Raw genomic sequence first — 22,086 nt, 5'->3', positions numbered from 1 at the left:
GGGACCAGTTGGCCTTTTGGTTTTGGTGAACCCTGCTATCACAAGGCTCCCTGGCATTTCCACATTTTCCAAGAGAGTGGGCATTCTGTGCTGTATTTATCCTATGGGACATTTTGTACTCATACTTGCCCTGGCTATGTGTGCTGTAGCTCCTGTCACTGTCTGTTGTAAGTTCAACTTCATTAATAAAAAGAATGTCTCAAATTGGATGAAAAACGGCTGCGTTGTTATGGTTTGTGGGATGGATTCTGTTGTTCCATTTTGTGTTCTGCACATGGAATTCTGTCTCCTTTCCTGGTTCTCAGCGTGGCCAGCTGACTCTGCAGTTAGGTGGAAGCCCCCGGAGTTCCACGGCAACTTCAGAGAGGAGCTGCTTTGGATACAGGGACAGCTGCCAAGATGTCTTACTCGAGATGGAAGGGGAAGACCAGTAAACTTCTGTCAGATGTGTCCTTCAACATTAACTGGGGAGATCATATTGGTTTAGGGTGAGTGAGGGTTTGGGGATAAAGTAATTTCTAAAAGATTGGACACCTGGGCCCTAACATACGTTTGCCTGAGATCAGAAGCTGACAGGAGAGCATTTCTTACCCATTTCCAGGACAGCTTTACCTGTCTTTGGCCTTAAGTCAACTGCCTCTACAGATTCTTAAAAACTAATTATTCAGCAACCCAGTTATTCTCCTTCCATCCCTAGTGTGTGGTGCTAGTGGCTGTTCAAGCTCCACTCCTGTGTCCAGGTTTGTACAGTTCCTGGCTCCTGCCCCAGAGCAGGTAAACTTTAGGGAATAGATTTAGGCCAATGGGTTTGGCTTTCCTGATCTTACTCGTTCTCTATTCTAAAGAGAAATTTAATTCTACATCTGAAGTTTCCTTCTCGCCAGTATTGGAGGACTACTTCTCTCTGCTGCTTACTCTTTTCCTTATTATCTCTTGAGTATCTCTGTTGCCCTCCACCAATATGTTTTTCCACTTGTTGCCTCAGTCCATGAACATAGAGTTCTCTTCTGATTAAACACATTTTTCTAAAAAATATTTAGTTTTGAAATAATTAGCATTTTCTAAATAGTGTAAGAATGGTGTAAAGAACTCTTTGCCCATTTTGGCTAATTGTGAACATTTTGCCATGCTTGCTTTGTCATATATGTTTGTTGAACCATTGGGAATAAATTAGACGCTGCCCCTTTACCCTGAAATGCTCAAGTATATTATTTCCTAACAGCAGGGACATTCCCTTATAACCACAGCACAACAGTCAAAAGCAGGGAATGTTAATTCAGTAATATCTGAGAATGTAGAGCTCACTTCCAGCTGTCAACAATGGTCCTAATGGCCCTTAGAGGTTTTTTTGTTGTTGTTTTGTTTTATTGTTGAAACTATTACATATGTCCCCTTTTTATCCCCATTGACCCCTCTAGCCTTTAGAGTCCCCCCTTCCACCTCCTCCCTCAGTCTGGGATCCAATTTGGGTCATTGCCTTTAGTTGTTGGCTCTCTTTAGTCACCTTTAATCTGGAACAGTTCCTTAGCCTTTCTTTGTTTTTCATGACACTGACATTTTTAGAGTAAAACCCAGTTATTTGGTAGAATGGCCTGCAGTTTCAGTTTGTCTCATTTCTCCAGACTTGATTCAGGTTACACGTGTTTGTCAGTAATACCACCTGTCAGTGATGGGTCCTGAGTGCGGCACACCAGGAGGCATGCAGTGGCGTTTTGCTCCCTTGTTGGTGATGTTACTTTAACTGTCAAGACTTTAAAGCAAAACAAAACATGCTTATTTCCTTCAAACTTACCCATGCTTCCCTGCTTTTTTTTTTTTTTTTAAATATATTTTATTGATTTTTTACAGAGAGGAAGAGAGAGGGATAGAAAGTTAGAAACATCGATGAGAGAGAGACATCGATCAGCTGCCTCCTGCACGCCCCCTACTGGGGATGTGCCCGCAACCCAGGTACATGCCCTTGACTGGAATCGAACCTGGGACCCTTCAGTCTGCAGGCCGACGCTCTATCCACTGAGCCAAACCGGTTAGGGCTCCCTGCTTTATATAAATGTGATGATACATGTGCCTTTCGTTAGTGCAGACTTTTTTGTATTCCTTTATTCTTTGCCCACCTTTTGCCACATTAGCCCCCAACTCCCCATAACCCATATCAACACCTAGTGTGTGTCCTTTGGTGCTTTTTTCTTGTACGCATGACTTCGAACATATTGACAGTACAATCCCTCTCTTAGACCCAGACAAGAAGGCTGTGGGTTGCCACATCCCTCTCCACCTGTTAAAGAGCCCAGGGGGCCAAGAGGATATGGCCATCCAGAGGCTCCCCTCCCCCACTGCTCTACGTACTGGTATTTTCTACCCAAATGTCTTTGAACTTGATTCATGGGTCTGTGGGTGCCTGCTTCCTAGTGCATCCGTTTTGAGGCAGCTCGCCTTAGGCTTGAGGTGGCTGTGGAGCAGTGTAGGTGACGGGGAGGTCAGCCTGGGTGTGTGGGTTGGGGTGTCCATGTACATGCCACCATCCATAAGCCCCTTGAGCAGGACAGAGAGGGCATGGGGGGGCAGGGGGCTTAGTGGCTGGCTTTCCCCACACTGCCAAATTCTGGCACTGAGCTGAGGAGTTTCAAGAATTCTAAATTTGAAACTGGTGGTCCAGGTTGTTTTGAAAGTGTATTTATCAAGGTAGGAGAATAGAATATTTTATTCAATAGTATATTAACTTGACATTTAAAGTGTTGAGACTTGCTATGTGGACCTATATTCTCTGGCCTTAGTCCCATAATTATTAAGGGTATTCCTATTTACAAATGTAGTGTGCATAATGTGTGTGTGCACAATGTGTGTGTGCACAATGTCCTTATTTGTATAAACATACCTCTTTTTCTTGTATAAAAATTGGTATCATACGTGCACTCTTTAGCATCTTTTCTTAGTTGTTTGTATCTCATGGAAATCCCTCCTAGTTGTCTGCTGGAGGTTAGGCTCCTCCTCTGAGTGCTTGGGTAAGGATCGGAGTACAGGTGTACTGATTTTTCAGACATCCCTCTTCTGATAGCCATTCACTTTATTTTTTATTTTTATTTTTTAAATATATTTTATTGATATTTTACAGAGAGAGGAAGGGAGAGGGATAGAGAGCTAGAAACATCGATGAGAGAGAAACATCGATCAGCTGCCTCCTGCACACCTCCCACTGGGGATGTGCCCGCAACCAAGGTACATGCCCTTGACCGGAATCGAACCTGGGACCCTCCAGTCCGCAGGCCGACGCTCTATCCACTGAGCCAAACCGGTTTTGGCCATTCACTTTATTTTTTGCCACTGTGATCAATGCTGCAGCAATTACTCTTGTACAGTGGTCTTTCACAGGTTAGTAAAGTAAATCGCCACCCACCATTGAAATAAATTTTAAAGATTGCCATGGACCTTTTCTGAATTAAAAAATAGAGATTTAGAAATCCTTTGTAATCTCACCTGCCAGAAATAATTGCCATTACACATAGAGCATAATTCCCCAGGCGCTCTCTGTGCTTGTGCTAGCACACACATGCTTAACAGCAGTGGGCGTAGACGTCCACTTCTGCAGCCTTTTTTTACTAGGGACCTTTAATGGCCATGCTCCGTGGCCTTTTCATTTTCTTATCTTGGCCCACTTTGAAGCATCCCATGCTCCTCGCTGACTCATCCTGTTTTGTCTGTGTTTCTCCTCTTTCTATCTCCTACATGTAGCCGCTCCTCAAGTGTTAGTCCCATATTTCCAGGTATTTGTTTTTTTTCATTTCTAATTGGACAGTTCAGCATAACATGCATTAGGCTACTTTCCTTCTTTGCTCCCTTTTCTAGAAATGTTTCAGTTACCCTGAGATTTGGCTTCCAAATCTCCTTTCCTTTGGCTCATCTTTCTCCGTTGGTCCTTACATCCGAGCTGCTGCCAAGACACTGTTAGGTTAGGACTCTGTTGGCCAGTCTTCAGCCCCCCCCCCTTTTTTTCTCTCTCTCACTGATGAATGTTCATAATTGCCCTTCATCCTATTTAGCCTCCCTGGCAAGGTCATTTAAAATGCTACATTCTACTTTTTACTCTTCCTCCCCTCTCCTCCCCCAGGAGCCCTTTGCCAAGCCAAGCTGGCTCATTTGCTCTACTGAGTATGTGTGGGGCTTCACTCCTTCCTGGCCATTCCCCCTGCCATCCTAGAGTACCCTCTCTGTTCCTGCTGGTGGGACTTGCTAAAGAGGTGAACTCACTGGCTCCCATCTTCCATGGAGGTGCCACTGGTCCAGTGGAAACATGTCATTTATATTCTCAGATCTGAGCTCCAAGGAACAGACCTTTACACATTCTCCCCTGACCCTTTGCTTCTGTAAGGAGGGTTCTGTCACCTCTCTCAAAGAAGTCCTGTCTCTGAGGACATCAGAGGGCAGTGTCGGGGGAGGTGTAGGAAGTGGACAGTTGGGCCCTCCTGCTTCCCTTCTGGTGCATGTCTTTGACCCTTTGGACACAGGTCTGTTCCTGGGCCTTATTTTCCTAATCTATGAATTGTAGTTGGGTCACCTCATGGCCTCCTAATTCTGTAAAAAGGGTGACCCCTTTAGGGTACCCCTGGCTGTAATCCAGGAGTATAGTAACTTGAGAAGCCCCAGGGCTTCAGAAGGGACAACTTTCTATCAGGGGGAAGAAAACTCAGGTGTAAGCTTGGAAAAGCTTCCTACTGGAGAAGCCCCTATGGGAAAAGGGATGCTCATCAAATGCGTGCTGGGGTGTCCATTGGCACGGCTCAGCCACCCCCTGCCTTAACCCTGACTACTTTCCCCCCTTCCTTTGACCCAGCTAGGTCAGCCTCCCACAGGGCCCTTACAAAGACTGGACTTAAAGTGACTATGATTCCCTATTCTAGGTCAAAATCAGAATCTTCCGAGGACTTAAGAGAGAGTCCTCAACCTGAAGAGGTAAGAAAACCAGAGTTGGTGACGGGAGGGGGTATTCTAGCGCCACCCAGACATCACTCATAGGCATAGAATAGAAGTCTATATTGGTTATCAGCTTCTCACCAGGGGTTGCAAACTCATATATTTACAAGGCCAGATAGGAAACTGAAGTGTGTGCTAAGGCAGGCTGGTTCTTCCTTTTTAAAGCACTGCATGGGCCAAATGCAGCAAATCTTTGGCTACCCAGTGGCAGCTTCTTCATGGACTAGACTTAATTTTCTTCAGCCCAGTTATGATAATGGTGTGATGGGCTGTACAAATTACCATCAAGCCAGATAAGTATTTAGTGTCTACTGTGAACTTGGGGCTAGGGAATTATAGAGATAATTAGTATAAATTAAATTAAGATTAAATTAAGATCAGGCCCTAGCTGGTTTGGCTCAGTGGATAGAGTGTCGGCCTGCGGACTGAAGGGTCCCAGGTTCGATTCCGGCCAAGGGCACATGCCTGGGGTTGCGGGCTCGATCCTCAGTAGGGGGCGTGCAGGAGGCAGCCGATCAATGATTCTCTCTCATTATTGATGTTTCTAACTCTCTTTCCCTCTCCCTTTCTCTCTAAAATCAATAAAAATATATTAAAAAAAAAAAGATCAATATGCCCTTGCTCACTATGAGAGGAGTAATAACAGGAGCCATCATTTATTGTGTGACTGCAGTTTGCTGGGCCTTTGCATGTGTTCAGATGTGCTTAAATTTTACCACAACTGGGTGGGGGGGGGGGCAATGGTAAGATATGTACACATATAATACCTTAATTAAAAAAAAAAATAAAAAAAATAAATTTTACCACAACCCTGCAAAGTGGATATTGTGGATCTCTTTTGCCGATGAAGACACTTGTGGCTCATAGAAGAGATGTAATATGCTCAAGATAATTTGCTCTTAAGTAGGGAGCCAAGCAGAATTCTAGCCCATGCTGTCTACATGTATGGACACATGCACTAGTATAACACATGCATGGCAGATATGAACAAAGAGTTTAGGAGTACAAAGGTGGCAGTGGTGACTCCTTGGAGGAGGTGCCATTTGAGCCAGACTGTGAAGAATGGGTAGGAGTTCACCTCTGGGCGAGATGGTCAGTAATACATATAGGGAACAGTGTAAGTAAAAGTGGAATGCTTGCTGTGTCGGGATGTTGGGAGAGCCCTTGGTGTGCCTGGACCATGGTGTGTGCATTGAAACTAGAAAGATAGGTCAGGGCTGCATTGCAAAGGGTTTTGAATGCCACACTCAGTAGTTGGAGGTGGTGGGAGTACCCTGGAAATGTCAGAGCTGATCAGATTTGCCTTCCAGAAAGATGATTAGTGCCAGTGTTGGGAGGCGGATTGCTAGGGAAAGCCAAATTCTGGTCCCAGTTAGTGAAGGCCACTGTCCTTGTTCCAGCAAAAGGCCAGGATTCAGGGTGGAGTAGGGATATCATGAAAGGAGGGTTTAGATGTAGGAGATGGATCACAGTAGGAACTAATAGAAGGAGCAGTAAGAATGTGTAGGAGGAAAAGGGAAGAGCCAAAGATGGTGCTCAGATTTCTAATCTGCGGGCCTGCATGGCTGGTGAGAGATTAACTAGTTTATCTGCCTGGCCCCATGAAGGCAGGTCTCCACTCTGTTCACTTATGTGTCCACAGTGCCTGGCACTCAACAAATGTGTGTGGATATTGAGGGAATGGATGAAAGTTTACAGGAGATGAGCATTTTGCCTGGTTGGTGGGTTGGGATTGGGAGAGTGAATAGTCTACCTCCACTAAAGTTTTCTTGTCTGAAAAAGCCCAAAAAGCAGCACGTCTCAGTGAGCAGCACTTAGTGGTTATCATGTCATAGTCCACACCTGCAGTCTTTTGGGGGCGGCAGACTTTGAGAACCTGAGCCTTTAGTAACGTGAAGCATTGTGCCAAGTATCAGAATGAGTAGGGGCTAAAGAGAGGAAGCATTGTTGATTGTTGAGGGATGGAGGGGTGGAGAAGGCTTTTAGTGGGATGTGGGAGGTGAGTAGGAGGAAGCTGTGAGTCCCTGATGGAGGGAGGGGACTCACATGAGCTTCCAAGTGTGTGCAAATGAATTGTCGGGGCTAGTCAGAACCACATCAAATTGTCTGGGGAACATAGAGCTGGATTTCTTGGGGGCTTGAATTCTGACAACTGAAGATTTGAAACAATGTAGTTACTGAACTGAAGCACCTTAGAAATTAGAGCCCTGTTATGTGTAAAGTGGGACCTTGGCACATCTGCTAAACTTGCTGAGCCTCAGTAGGGGAATCTGTAAAAGAGGAATTTGCCAAAGTCAGGAGAAGCAGGCTAGATCTTTCTTGGTCTTCCTAAGTCTGAAAGTGGTCAGTTAGTAACATACCATAACACTGCATGCTCTGTCCTTTCCCAAAGGCTCTTTCTCTCTCTCTCTTTTTTTGTTTGTTGCTAACCCTCACCCGAGGATATTTTTCCATTGATTTTTAGGGAGACTGGGAGAGAGAGAGAAAGACAGAAACATCGATGTGAGAGAAACACATCGATTGGTTGCCTCCTGTATGAGCCCTAATCAGGGCCTGGGCCAGGGAGGAGCCTGCAACCAAGGTATGTGCCCTTGACTGGAATTGAACCTGGGACCCTTTGGTCCAGAGGCTGAGGCTCTATCTATTGAGCCAAACTGGCTAGGGCAAGGCTTTCTCTTTTAATCAGATGTGCTTAAAAATGTTCAGAGCAGAAAATCAACCTTCTCAGTCTTGTAGTCATATTTGTTCCAGTCACCCACCCTAGGTAGATCCCCGTCATCATCCGTCACCTTTAGCCAGACGTCCACTGTCCAAGATGAGTCTCAGCCGTTTACAGAGCTACACCTGGCCAAGATTAAGAAAATATTTGAGGACGGCATAAACTCGACTAGAGGTAAAGCTGCACTGTGGGCTTAGTCTCTTGGCTTTTGCACAATGGGGACCCAGTACCTGTAGTGTTTGGACAAACATTTTTGCATCCAGTGTCTCCTTTATTGTTAAACTAGTGGCCCGATACACAAAATTTGTGCACAGGTTGGCGGGGCGGTGGGGGGGGGGGAGGGGGAGGTGTTCCCTCAGCCCAGCCTGCATCCTCTCCAATTGGGGACCCCTTGGGGGATGTCTGACCACCGGTTTAGGGATCGGGCCTAAACCGGTGGTCGGACATCCCTCTCGCAATCTGGGACTACTGGCTCCTAACCACTCACCTGCCTGCCTGCCTGATTGCCCCTAACTGCCTCTGCCTGCCTGCCTGATTGCCCCTAACCCCTCTGCCTGCCTGCCTGCCTGATTGCCCCTAACTGCCCTCCCCTGAAAGCCTGATCTCACCCTCAACTGCTCTCCCCTGCCGGCCTGATCTTACCCCCAACTGTCTCTGCCTGCCTGATCACCCCTAACTGCCCTCCCTTGCCGGCTTGATCTCGCCCCCAACTGCCCTCCCCTGCTGGCCTGATCACCCCTAACGGCCTCTGCCTTGGCCCCCACCACCATGGCTTTGTCCGGAAGGAAGTCGGACATTCAGAAGATGGCCGGTCGACCCTGTCTAATTAGCATATTGCCCTTTTAGTAGTATAGATAGATTATATAGGATAGGATTGCTTAAATGGGGAGAGGGGAAGCCTTTTTCATCAGCAGGAGATGCTCTTGGTAGACAAAAATACATAATCTCTATATCTGGACTGATAGCCAGCCATATGCATTATACTGCCAAACTGGTCATTAAAAAATTGAACCACTTTCTTACACCTTACACCAAATAGCTGTTGCCCTTAAAACCCTTCCTCGGCCCCCACCTTAGGTTCTCCCTTCGCACTTCACCCAGATTTGGTTCTGATTGGTTGGTTTCTATGCCAGTCAGTGTCAAAAGCTCCACCTCCTAGGCAGCCATTGACTCCTCACACTTCACACAGATTTGGTTCTGATTGGTTGGTTTCTATGCCAGTCAGCGTCAAAAGCTCCGCTTCCTAGGCAGCCATTGGCTCCTCACACTTCACCCAGATTTGGTTCTGATTGGTCAGTTTCTGTGCCAGTCAGCGTCTCCGGGCCTATCAACAGGCCTGATCAGAGGTGTGGGGCTGATCAGCAGCCCCAGCAGAGGCCTGAGAGAAAGAGAGGCACGGCTGCTGGCCAGTCCCTGAGAGAAAAAAAGAGGCAAGGGCTGATCAACAGCTGCCATGGAGGCTATGGATCAGACCCTGCTTCTCTCTCCAGGCCTCTCTTTGGGCCTGATCCGCACCCCCCTCGTCAGTCAGTGCTGGGTTGCCCAGCACTGACTTCCAGTCGGTCGAGCCTTTGGTCGTTTTGGATGTTACGGACCCTAGGTTTTTATATATTAGGATAAGTATTGTAAGCATATTGGAAGCTACTTGGGATGTGGGAAAAAAAATATCCCTAATCCAAATACCTAAATGTAACCACTGTCAGCATTTTGGTATATATTTTTTCAAATAATTTTATATGTATGGCTTATTACCTATTGCTGTGTAACAGATTCCCACAAACTTACTGACTTAAATGACCACATTTATTATCTCACACTTTTAGTGGTTAAGAGTCTAGGCATAGCTTAGCTAGATCCTCTGCTCAAGGTCTCACTACCATGCAATGAAGGTGTTAGCTGGGGTTGTGGTGTCATCTGGAGTTTGACTGGGCAAGAATCCACTTCTGAGCTCATTCAGGTTGTTGGCAGAATCCAGTTCCTTGCAGCTGCAGGACTGAGGGCTTCTGTTTCTTGGCTGGAAGCTGCCTTCAACTTCTAAAGCTGCCTACAGTTCCTGGCCATGTGGGATTCTCCAACATGGCTGATTTCAAGACTTAAGCCAGCTAGGGAGATAGAAACTCCACCAAGATGGGTGCTACAGTCTTATCACATAGTAATGTAATCATGTACATGTGGTCCTGTACATCCCATCACCTTTGCCATATTGGTTAGAAGTGAGCCACAGGTCCCACCACCCTCAAGGGGAGGGGATCGCAGGGAGGCATGAACACTAGGAGGCGGACCTCATCGGGCCTCTTACACATATGGCTATGTGTGTTCTTACATGTCTATAATTATACTATATATGTAATTCCAGACCTGTTCTCTTAATGTTGATACCCTTTAAGGGTGTTTTCATACTGCTATGTGGTCTTCCAAGCCATCATTACCAATAAACGCCAGTGTTCTACTGGTTGACCAATCCCTTCCTTTATATTTGGACATTTAGGTTTATTGAGTTTAATAACATTGTGAAGAACATCCTTTGTGTATCAAATGTTTTCTCTTTACACCTTGATTTTTCCCTTTGGGATGATACATATAAAATTAAATAGTAGGAATACTTAAAGGCATTTATATCCACTAAACTGTGAACATCAATGCTAGGGCCCTGTCTACTCAACCCATCAGTTTCTTTTGAGTTTTACAGCCACCCTGTAATGTGGGCAGGAAAGGATAGCAAATCTTGTTTACAATAAGGAACGTGAGTCTGGAGAGGGACCATTTGTGTCTGACCTGAAGATGAGATGATTCCTAATTGGAGTTCTTTCATTTTGTGCTTGGCAGCCAGGAGTTGCCACCTGTGTCTTGAAGGACCCCAACAGCGCCAATTTTGGCCACGATTTTGATTGTGTTTGTTTTGAATAGGTAATATAGTCATGCAGTTCAAAATTCAAAATGTCCCTTCCTGTGATCCTTTTTTGTTATAGAGAAAAATGTCTCCCTCTGCTGGACAAGCACAGAAGTGGGTATAGTTGCTTCCCCCTTTTTAAAATGTGCAGTGGGAGCCTACTCCCCATAATTCTACTTGTTATTTTTTTCAGCTTTATTGAGGTACTAGAGGCCCGGTACACAAAATTTGTGCACGGGGGGGGGGGGGGGGGGCGGTGTCCCTCAGCCCAGCCTGCACCCTCTCCAATCTGGGACCCCTCGAGGGATGTCCAGCTGCCTGTTTAGGATCGGGCCTAAATGGGCAGTCTGACATCCCTCTCACAATCCAGGACTGTTGGCTCCTAACTGCTCGCCTGCCTGCCTTCCTGATTGCCCCTAACCGCTTTTGCCTGCCAGCCTGATCACCCCCTAACCACTCCCCTGCCAGCCTGATTGATGCCTAACTGCTCCCCTGCCAGCCTGTTTGCCCCTAACTGCCCTCCCCTGCAGGCCTGGTCACCCCTAACTGCCCTCCCCTGCAGCCCTGGTCCCCCCCACAACTGCTCTCCCCTGCAGGCCTGGGTCCCTCCCAACTGCCTTTCCCTGCAGTTCTGGTTGCCCCCAACTTCCCTCCTCTGCCAGTCGGGTCACCCCTAACTGCCCTCCCCTGCTGGCCTAATCGCCCACAACTGCCCTCCCTTGGAGACCTGGTCCCTCCCAACTGCCCTCCCCTGCTGGCCATCTTGTGTCCAAATGGAAGCAGGATCTTTGACCACATGGGAACAGCCATCTTGTGTGTTGGAGTGATGGTCAATCTTCATATTACTCTTTTATTAGATAGGATAGAGGCCTCGTGCATGGGTGGGGGCCAGCTGGTTTGCCCTGAAGGGTGTCCCGGATCAGGGTGGGGGTTCCCTTGGGGCGTGGGGCGGCCTGGGCGAGGGGCCTGTGGTGGTTTGCAGGCTGGCCACGCCCCCTGGCAACCCAAGCGGAGGCCCTGGTATCTGGGGTTTATTTATCTTCTACAATTGAAACTTTGTAGCCTGGAGTGGAGCCAAGCCTTCTGCTTGCTCCGTGGCGGCAGCCATTTCTATTGGCATTTATGTATCTTCTATAATTGAAACTTTGTAGCCTTAAGCGGAGGCCTGGGCAGGCCAAGGCTGCAGAAGCTTGGCTTCCTCCATCGCCGTGGGCAACCCCAGCCTCCTGCTCTTTCCAGCTCTGTGGCTGCCGCAATTTCTCTTTGGCTTTATGTACCTTCTATTCATTGAAACTTTGTAGCCTTGAGTGGAGGCCTAGGCCAGCAAGGGCAGGCAGAAAGCTTGGCTTCCTCCATTGCCGGGGAAACCCATGCCTCCCTCCTGCTCTCTGTGGCTGTAGCCATCTTTGTTGGGTTTATTTGCATATTCACTCCTGATTGGATGGTGGGCGTGGCTAGTGGGTGTAGCGGAGTGATGGTTAATTTGCATATTACTCTTTTATTAGATAGGATAGAGGCCTGGTGCACGGGTGGGGACCAGCTGGTTTGTCCTGAAGAGTGTCCCGGATCAGGGTGGGGGTTCCCTTGGGGCATGGGGTGGCCTGGGCGAGGGGCCTGTGGTGGTTTGCAGGCCGGCCACGCCCCCCGGTGACCCAAGCGGAGGCCCTGGGATCTGGGATTTATTTATCTTCTATAATTGAAACTTTGTAGCCTTGAGCGGAGCCAAGCCTCCTGCTTGCTCCGTGGCTGCTGCAATTTTTGTTGGGATTTATTTATCTTCTATAATTGAAACTTTGTAGCCTTGAGTGGAGGCATGGGCCAGCCAGGGTGTGCAGGAAGCTTGGCTTCCTCCATTGCCGGGGAAACCCAAGCCTCCTGCTTGCTCTGTGGCTGCAGCCATCTTGGTTGGGTTAATTTGCATACTCGCTCCTGATTGGCTGGTGGGTGTAGCGGAGTGATGGTTAATTTGCATATTACTCTTTTATTAGATAGGATAATTGACAAATAAAATTATAACACATTTAAAGTGTACACTGCGATGATTTGATACTGGTATACATTATAAAAGGATCCCCACAATTGCCTGTTCCTTGCCTTTTCAAAAAATAATTTTTACCAAAGTTTCCCCTCTTGCTTTTTACTTACTATGTCTTGGTAATCTTTTCATATCAATGTAAAAGAGAGGCTCTTCATTTTTAAAAAACTGGTAATGGTTTTAAATGGGAGAGAGGAAAATTCACCTTTAGCTGATGTATAGGGTAAAGGAAAATAGGATAGTTTTCCTCCGTTAAAAGTCTTTAAAACAGATGGATTCTGGCAGGACCTGACGGGATTAAGGCGGTCCTATCTTCCAACTCGGAAGCAGCCGCTGCCTCCAGACGCTCTCAAGATGGCGACTTCTCTGGGTTCCAACACCTACAACAGGCAGAACTGGGAGGATGTGGACTTCCCCATTCTGTGCCAGACGTGTCTTGGAGAAAACCCATATAGCCGAATGACCAAAGAAAAGTACGGGAAGGAATGCAAAATCTGTGCCAGGGCATTCACAGTGTTTCGCTGGTGCCCCAGAGTCCGCATGGGTTTCAAGAAGACTGAAGTGTGCCAAACCTGTAGTAAATTGAAGAATGTTTGTCAGACTTGCCTCTTGGATCATGGCCTGCCCATCCAGGTTCGTGATACAGGGTTGTCTTTTAAGGATGACATGCCAAAATCAGATGTCAACAAAGAGTACTACACACAGAATATGGAGAGGGAGATTTCTAACTCTGATGGAACACGGCCAGTTGGCATGCTGGGGAAAGCCACATCCACCAGTGACATGCTGCTCAAACTGGCCCGGACCACACCCTACTACAAAAGGATTCGACCCCACATTTGCTCCTTCTGGGTGAAAGGAGAATGTAAGAGAGGAGAGGAATGTCCATACAGACATGAGAAGCCTGCAGATCCAGATGACCCCCTTGCTGATCAGAACATTAAAGACCGATATTATGGAATCAATGACCCTGTGGCAGATAAGCTTCTAAAGCGGGCCTCAACAATGCCTCGTTTGGACCCGCCAGAGGACAAGACTATCACCACACTATATGTTGGTGGTCTGGGCGATACCATTACTGAGACAGATCTAAGAAATCATTACCAGTTTGGAGAGATTCGGACGATCACCGTGGTGCAGAGACAGCAATGTGCTTTCATCCAGTTTGCCACAAGGCAGGCTGCTGAAGTGGCTGCGGAGAAGTCCTTTAATAAGCTAATTGTCAATGGCCATCGACTTAATGTGAAATGGGGAAGGTCCCAAGCAGCCCGAGGAAAAGAAAAAGAGAAAGATGGAACCACAGACTCTGGCATCAAGCTGGAGCCCGTTCCAGGCCTGCCAGGAGTTCTTCCTCCTCCTCCTGTAGCAGAGGAAGAAGCCTCTGCCAACTACTTCAACCTGCCCCCGAGTGGCCCTCCAGCTGTGGTGAACATCGCTCTGCCGCCACCGCCTGGAATTGCCCCACCCCCACCTCCAGGTTTTGGGCCACATGTTCCACCCAATGGGACCACCTCCTCCTTTCATGAGGGCTCCAGGACCAATCCACTATCTTTCTCAGGACCCTCAGAGAATGGGAGCTCATGCTGGGAAACACAGCAGTCCCTAGCACATTATCACCATTCTGGGGCTCTACAGAAGACAGAGCGCTTAAAAATCCCAGTAAACGAATCTTGGAATAAATATATTTTTCCTTCCTTTGTAGTTTCCATAGTAGCTGAATGTGTTCAGATGTGGGCAGTCAGAAAACAATAGCCATGCTTTGATTGATGGACCTCAAATAAGCTGCCATTGACACATCTGGTTACTACTATAAGGTTACTAATAAAACTTAATGCCTGTTCCCCTTCTTTGGGGAACAAGCAATGGGGTGAATTGGAATATCCAATGGAGTTACCATCCCAATTATATGTTCATTTTGTATTAATTTTTTGGAGGGGGGTGCATTAACCTGCGGAAAGAATCTTTTGACCATTTTTATGTCCATTAGGTATTTTCCTTTTTATCATCTAAAAAAGATTACTAGTACTAATCATTGTAGTGGCATAAGTGTGATTTAACACTTCTGAAGTCACACCCTCAGAAAGACAAGTGGAATCCAATAGGCAGCTCTGCCCAGTTCTCTTCTTAACCTCTCCTTCCCTCATTGATTACTAAAGGAATCTGGCTGATAGTTTTACTTCTCTACGCTACCAAAAGAGACAAAAATAAAAATTACTTTGCATTCCTTTTGGATGGAAACAAATGTCATGAAGCTGTGTATCATTGAAGAAACCTGGTGTCTGGGATGAAATTATTTTAAAGAACTTCCTATAAAACACTTTAACAGACTGAAACGAAAAGCTTTGGAGTGTGTTTGAATGGAAGACTTGTGACTTCGGCTGGAACTTTGATCTTCAGCATTCACTTTTGTGTGTCTCATTTTAATTCCCCGCTCTGGGCAGGGAATTCTGTTTGGTCTTAGAATGTTTGGATATAACTGAATTGTAGATGGTAAAACATAATTTGATGTTGTGTTTTTTTGTTTTTAAAAAATTAAAACGGGTCAATTAAAAACAAAACAAAACAAAACACACAAATGGATTCTGGCATGGGCTCAATGCCTTTGCTCGGGAACCCTGACCAACTCTGCCTGCCTCGGTGAAAGGGAGAGAGGACAGGGCTCTCCTCCCTGTTCTGCAAGTTCCCTTCCCAGCCTTAGTTTTTCTGTTGGTTGAACCGAGGTCTCTGAGGTAGGTGGGTCTGTGCTTCTTTAAGGGGAGTGCTAACCCATCTTTGGGAGGTTTTGAAAGTATCCATGTACCCACAGCCCCAGCACCCTCTGCCTGGGGAGCCTGCAGGCTGCTCAGGGGTTGAGGGATTAGCACTGAGCGGCAGCCTGCCGCTCCCTGCCTGGACCCCATGTGGACCTTACCTTTTGTGCAGGTGCTCCTGGGTGGATGTCAGTGGCACAGGGTCCCCAGCAGACATTTTGCCAGGCATGATAAAAATCAGGGTTGGGACAGTCTTCTGGGTTGTAAAGCCCTGTCAGATTTTATTCAGTTCTCATGAGGGCTCTGCAGAGCTGGCGGTAGTGTCCTGGCTGTCTATGTGAGGAGTCTGCGCCTTTCTTTGCTCACATGCCCAAATGGAGTGGCCCGGAGCCTCTGACACCAAAGCCTGTGCTTTTGTGGGCGCCCCACACCATGCATAGCACCCCAGATGCCAGAGTGAGTGAAGGAAGAGTGGATCAGGCAGTGCAGGGGCCAGTCTGTGATTGCAATGGAGGACTGTCTGTGACATGTGCTTATTTCCCCCAGAGGGCAGAGGGGAGGTTAGGAAACAACATTTTTTCCTTAAATAGTTTTCATATAGCGCTTAAAAATATTTTTATTGATTTCAGAGAGGAAGGAGGAGGGAGAGAGAGAACCATCTATGTTGAGAGAGAATCATCGATTGGCTGCCTCCTGCGTGCCCCACACTGGGGATCGAGCCTGCAACCCGGGCATGTGTCCTGACCAGGAATCGAACCATGACCTTCTGGTTCATAGGTCAATGCTCAACCACTGAGCCACGCCGGCTGGGCATATAGCATTTATTTTTAAAAATACTTATAAGTATATAAAAATAGTCATTACAAAGAAAGGAAGAGAAAGGGGTGGAGGTGGGATGGGGTGTTGGGAGGCACTTGGGAATAGAAGTGTGTATGGTTAGAAACCTGCCTGGGAAGGTGAAGTAGAAGTTTCCCAGGTCATGGGGAGGAGGGCAGTTCCAGGAAGGCAAAGGCAGAAGAGAGTTGCAGGGGGGGGGGGCTGCTGTGCTAGAGGGAGAAGGGATGTCCTGGGGCAAGGTGGGGAGGAAGGGGGTCATGGCAGGGTGACTCAAGTCAGGAGGGGCCCTGGACCCCAGCAGTGGGGCTGACGGGGAGGTGACACATGTAGACCTGTTTGAGGAGGTTGGGTGGATATGGGAGGGCTTGGCTGTAAGAGGCCCAGTCCTACAGAGGGGAGTGGAGATTATGACAGAGAGGAGGGAAGGCTTCGTTTTCAATCCCTGCTGGGCCACTGTGTGTCCTCAGGCAGGTCCCTGAGCTGCTCCGTGCCCTCACCTGTGTGATGGGAGAAAGACAGTGCCTCCATTCTAGGGTCATAGGATTCTTATGAGGATTTAGGAGGGAGGACATTGAAAACCCCCCTCAGGTGTTCAGCCTCGGTGACTTGGGGGAAGTGGCACCACTAGCAAAGGAGGCAAACACAGGAAAGGGGAGCACATTTTGTGATAAAGATAAGTTGGATGTGAAACATTGAGTTGGAGGGACCAGGGGGACTTGGAAATGGAGTTAGGGACATGGGAGAGAAATCCTCTCCTGAGATGGAGAGATGGGTGAATAGATGAGGTCACTCAGAGCTTCAAGTGGCAAAGCAAAGGACAGTGATGAGAAGAGTCAGACACAGGGTGACAGGGCAGGGCAGGCAACAGAGCCCGGAGGAGGCGGAGCTGCCCAGGGAGGCAGGAGGCACTGTCAGGTGTGGTTGGTTAGAGGTCACTGGTGGCTCACTGGCGTGGGCTGGCAGAAGTCAGGGACCCCCCCTGCCCCCCGCCCCGCCAACGCAGAGTTCCTGCCTGCCTGATCCTAGTAGTGACCCCTCCCCAGGGAAGTGATATTGTTACATTTAAGCTTTGAGAGCTTTTAATTAACCATTTGGGACAAGATGGTGAGTGCTTCCTTTCAGAGGTGATGAGCCGGGGTCTTGCCTGCCCCCACAGTGTCCATTTCCTTTCTAGAATACCTCTGTGTCTACTCTCTTGTTTTCTCAAAAATTTGGTAGACTGTTTATGAGAAGAAGTATATTAAAATAATATGGCCGTGAACAGTGTCTATGGTTTCTGAAACACTGTGAAAAGACTCGATCCCTGGGGCACTGTCACGAGGAGTGTTTTCATTAAACACGGCACAAAGGCGCACTGACTCCAGCTCTGTCCGCAGGGGAAGGCTGCTGCTCGCAGACCGTCATCTGATGTCCATGTTGTACACGGAAGGACTGGGAAGTGCCACTCAAAACGCGTGAGCCTCTTGGCTCTAGCTTCAGATAAATACAGTGGATCTTTCTTTAGGCAGGGCATGTTTTGTTCAAGCTTTCATTTGTTCCTCAATGCAGCAATAAGCAATAACAATCATGGCTGTAGCAGGATTGCTGAGGGGCATAGAGTGGGGTGAAACAGGGCCTCTGGAGCCAGATTGCTGGGCTCAGTCTCGGGCTCCACCCCTTCGCAGCTGTGTGCCCTTGGGCATGGGACCTCACCTCTCTGTGCTGTAGTTTCCTCACAGGCCCCTCTCATTAGGTGGTCAGTAGGCATAAACACAGGTGAGACTGGCACCCAGTGTCATTGCCATCACATCCTAGTGCTGGCAGAAACCCTCAGGGGACACAGTCATGGAGGGACAGGCTCAGCCCTGTTCTCCTGGAGCTCACGGGCTAGAGTGGTGATGAGGAATGTCAGGAGGACAGTAGAGTTGGGTGAGGGGGTCAGAGGCCTCCTTAGTCTCAGGAAGGCTTCCCTGGGTGGGGGAACCAGACGGTGCAAAGGCCCTCAAGTGGGAATGTGCTCAGTGGTTTTAGAAATAGTGTGGGGACTTCATGGCTGGACCAGAGAATGCAAGGGGACTCCGGGGGGAGGTGCGGATGAGAGGAGCAGGATGATGCACGGCATTCCGGCCATGGCAAGGACTCCAAATACTTGGAGGGCTTTTATTATTTATTTATTTAAAAAAATCTTCATCTGAGGTTATGCATATTGATTTTAGAGAGAGGGGAAAGAAGGGGGGGGGAGAGAGAGAGAGAGAGAAAGAGAGAAGAGAAAAAGATATATTGATCTGAGAGAACATTGATTGGTTGTCTTCTGTACATGTCCTGACCCAGGATCCAACCCACAACCCAGGTATATGCCTGGACCGGGAATTAAACCCACAACTTTTTGGTGCACAGGACGATGCTCCAACCAGCTGAGCCACACCGGCCAGGGCTGGAGAAGGTTTTAGAAGCACATTATAAATACTGTGCTTGTTTTTTAAAATCTAGACAGAGGTTATCGACTTACTTGTAGACAGAGAACCTTAGAACCACAAGACCTAGCACAGGAGATATTTCATCCCTTCTCTCTCCTCCTCACCTCTCCCCATCTTTCCCTCCAGCCAAGTTTATATTTTAATTGCCTTTAAAAGATGCACTTCACCTCTCCCTCTATATTTTTAAATTTATGTCTCATTGTTGCAATTCTTTTTTTTTTTTAGTTTTTATCAGTTTTCTTTGTCTTGATGCCTGGTCAGTCTTATTTGTTGAGTAATGATATCTGATCTTTTTTAGTACCCGCCCCCCCCCCCCCGCCCCCCCAACAGTGGGGCCAACATAATGCTATTGCGTGGAAGGTGTGCAGCCAGTATTTGTGGGGTGGTTGAATGTTGAACAGGCGATGCAACAGATAACCCGGAAAATGTGATCCTCTCTGTGTCACCCCTCAGCACCCAGACACCCAAAAACGCTGTGGTCAGTGGTGGGTTGTGGTAAAGTAGACAATATTCTTTCCTCTCTCTTTTGAAGCCCTGGACAAGATGGCCTTCATTAAAGCCATGAGGAATAATCTGAGCAATGTGTCAGATGATGTGCTAGAGGCGCTGTTTTTGAAGATGGACATAGACGGCACTGGCTTCATCACCTGGGTGAGGAGGGCAGCCCTGCTGCCTCGGTAGTTGGAGGGAGGCTGGGGGGCACAGGGCTTGGCGGGTCAGTGAAGCACATGGAGGGTTGAAGATGGGGGCAGTCACAACATTAGAAAGCCTCCTGTGGATTCTGGGATACATGCTGGGTGGAGGGAACCCTCAGAGTCCTCAAGGAGGCCCTCCTGAGACTTTTGGGGGCTTATCACAGCTCACTTCCCTCCTGGGATTCAGGAGAGTGTATGACGAATGTCAGTGGTCTCTGCCTGAGATGAACTGCGTGCACAGCAGTGAGCAGCTCACCAGCCCCGTGTTCAGCTCAGGGGCTTTCAGCCAGTGCTACAACCATCTCATGGCCCTTTACGCTCACTCAGGAACAGGCAAACCTGTGGCTGTTAAATCCAAAAATGTCAGGGTTTTAGAGCATGCTATTACTCATGCTTGTGTTTTTTTCTGATTCTATCTCTTCTACAATGAGCAAATACTGTACAGCATTAAGAATACAGAATACAGAAAAGTACAAAAAAAAAAGTCTGTCATTGATGTCATGATGATGACAATGATAACTAGCATTTACACCAGGCATTGTGCTAAGCACTTTATGCATTGTTTTCCTTAAACCTCACAGGAATCCCATGGGGTAGGTGCTATTGTTGACCTGCACATGACAGGCTGGGAAACTGAGGCACAGAGAAGTTAAGAACCTTGCTCAGGGTTATAGAGCTAGTTAGCAGGTAAACCTGTCTCAGGCCCAGGGAGTTTGTCTCAAGAGCCCATCCATTAACTGCTCTATCATACCCTCCCTCCCTGGCTTAGGGGTACATTCTGGGTCTCTTTTTTTTCTTTTGGCTTTCATTTCTTTTAATATCCTATATAATAAAGAGGTAATATGCAAATTAACCCTCACACCCTCACAAGATGGCTGCCTACCACCAGGCTGGCAGGGGGGTTAGTGAGGGAAGACCAAATGACTGAACAAGCGTGGGGCGACCAGGCTGGCAGGGGGTTAGTGAGGGATGACCAAATGACTGAACAAGCAGGCTGCGTGGAGCGACTAGACCGGCAGGAAGGGCAGTTGAGGGTGACCAGGCCAGCAGGGGGGCAGTTAGGGGCAACCAGGCCGGCAGAGGGGGGCAGGCAGTTGGGGGAGACCAGGCTGGTGGAGTAGATAGTTAGGGGCAACCAGGCTGGCAGGGGGGGTACAGTTTGGGTTGACCAGGCCGGCAGGGGGGGGCACAGTTAGGAGCGACCAGGCTGACAGGTAGGGGGCAGTTGGGAGTGACCTGGCCAGCAAGGGGGGGACAGTTAGGGGCAACCAGGTCGGCAAGGGGGGCAGTTAGGGGCCATCAGGTCAGCACACAGAGGCAGTGAGGGGCGTTGAGGTCAGCAGGGGGGGGGGCAGTTAGGGGCGACCAGGCAAGCAGGCAGGTAAGCAATTAGGAGCCAGCAGTCCAGGATTGTGAGAGGGACGACTGCCGGTTTAGGCCCGATCCCCGGGATTGGGCCTAAACTGGCAGTCAGACATCCCCCAAAGGGTCCTGGATTGGAGAGGGTGCAAGCTGGGCTGAGGGGACCCCCCTTGCACAAATTTCATGCACCAGGCCTCTAGTTCTGCAATAAACATGTTTCCAGCATTCTCTGCTATCGACATAATGATATTTCTTTTTTTTATTGTTTAAAGTACGTATGTCTTCTTTTCCCCCATCGACCTCCCCCCAGGCTCCCCTACCCCTAGGCACATGCCCTCATCCCGTTCCCCCCCACCCTGCCCCCAGTGTCTGTGTCCATTGGTTATGCTTATATGCATGCATACAAGTCCTTCGGTTGATCTCTTACCCCCTCCCCTCCCCCTCCCCTGCTTTCCCGCTGTAGTTTGACAATCTATTCGATGCTTCTTTGTCTCTATCTATTTTTGTTCATCAGTTTATGATGTTCTTTATATTCCACAAATGAGTGAGATCATGTGATATTTATCTTTCTCTGACTGGCTTAATTTTGCTTAGCATAATGCTCTCCAGTTCCATCCATGCTGTTGCAAATGGTAAGAATTCCTTCCTTTTCACAGCAGTGTAGTATTCCATTGTGTAGATGTACCACAGTTTTTTTAATCCACTCATCTGCTGGTGGGCACTTAGGCTGTTTCCAAATCTTAGCTATTGTAAATTGTGCTGCTATGAACATAGAGGTGCATATATCCTTTCTGATTGGTGTTTCTGGTTTCTTGGGATATATTCCTAGAAGTGGTATTACTGGGTCAAATGGCAGTTCCATTTTTAATTTTTTGAGGAAACACTATACTGTTTTCTACAGTGGCTGCACCAGTCTGCATTCCCATCAGCAGTGCACGAGGGTTCCTTTTTCTCCGCATCCTCGTGAGCACTTGTCATTTGTTGATTTGTTGGCTGAACAGTAGAGTCTAGAGTTGCCAATGAGATGGTACCTCATTGTTGTTTTGATTTGAATCTCTCGGATGATTAGTGACTTTGAGCATGTTTTCATATGTCTCTCGGCCTTCCGTATGTCCTCTTTCAAAAAGTGTCTATTTAGGTCCTTTGCCCATTTTTTGATCAGCGTTTATCTTCCTTTTGTTAAATTGTATGAGCTCCCTGTAAATGTTGGAGATTAAACCCTTATCGGAGATAACATTGGCAAATATGTTCTCCCATGCAGTGGGCTTTCTTGTTTTGATGGTTTCCTTTGCCGTGCAGAAGCTTTTTATTTTGATGTAGTCCCATTTGTTTACTTTCTCCTTATTTTCCATTTCCCTAGGAGCTGTATCGGTA

The 22,086-nt window shown here is 47.7% G+C and overlaps 2 protein-coding genes across 2 annotated transcripts in view; both read left to right on the top strand.

Annotated features, from left to right (window-relative positions):
* Nucleotides 1-6,117: 6,117 nt before the first annotated feature.
* The window catches only part of EFCAB8 (EF-hand calcium binding domain 8), a gene marked incomplete at both ends in the record, with an annotated part of 61,937 nt that continues 45,968 nt past the window's right edge, over nt 6,118-22,086 (top strand). The window contains 3 exons of the mRNA XM_080684900.1: nt 6,118-6,151; nt 7,733-7,861; nt 19,188-19,306. Of these exons, the coding sequence (XP_080541026.1) occupies nt 6,118-6,151; nt 7,733-7,861; nt 19,188-19,306 (282 nt within the window). The remainder of the gene's footprint in view (nt 6,152-7,732; nt 7,862-19,187; nt 19,307-22,086) is intronic.
* LOC308256105 (pre-mRNA-splicing factor RBM22-like) lies at nt 12,900-14,265 on the top strand. The gene is given in 2 exon segments (XM_080684108.1): nt 12,900-14,102; nt 14,104-14,265. Coding segments are annotated over 2 exon segments (1,251 nt in total). The 5' UTR covers nt 12,900-12,966; the 3' UTR covers nt 14,219-14,265.

The sequence above is a fragment of the Plecotus auritus genome (assembly GCF_963455305.1).
Source record: "Plecotus auritus genome assembly, chromosome: 8".
NCBI classification, from domain to species: domain Eukaryota; kingdom Metazoa; phylum Chordata; class Mammalia; order Chiroptera; family Vespertilionidae; genus Plecotus; species Plecotus auritus.
The sequence above is the reverse complement of the archived record's forward strand: the minus strand, read 5'-3'. Positions and strand labels throughout refer to the sequence as shown.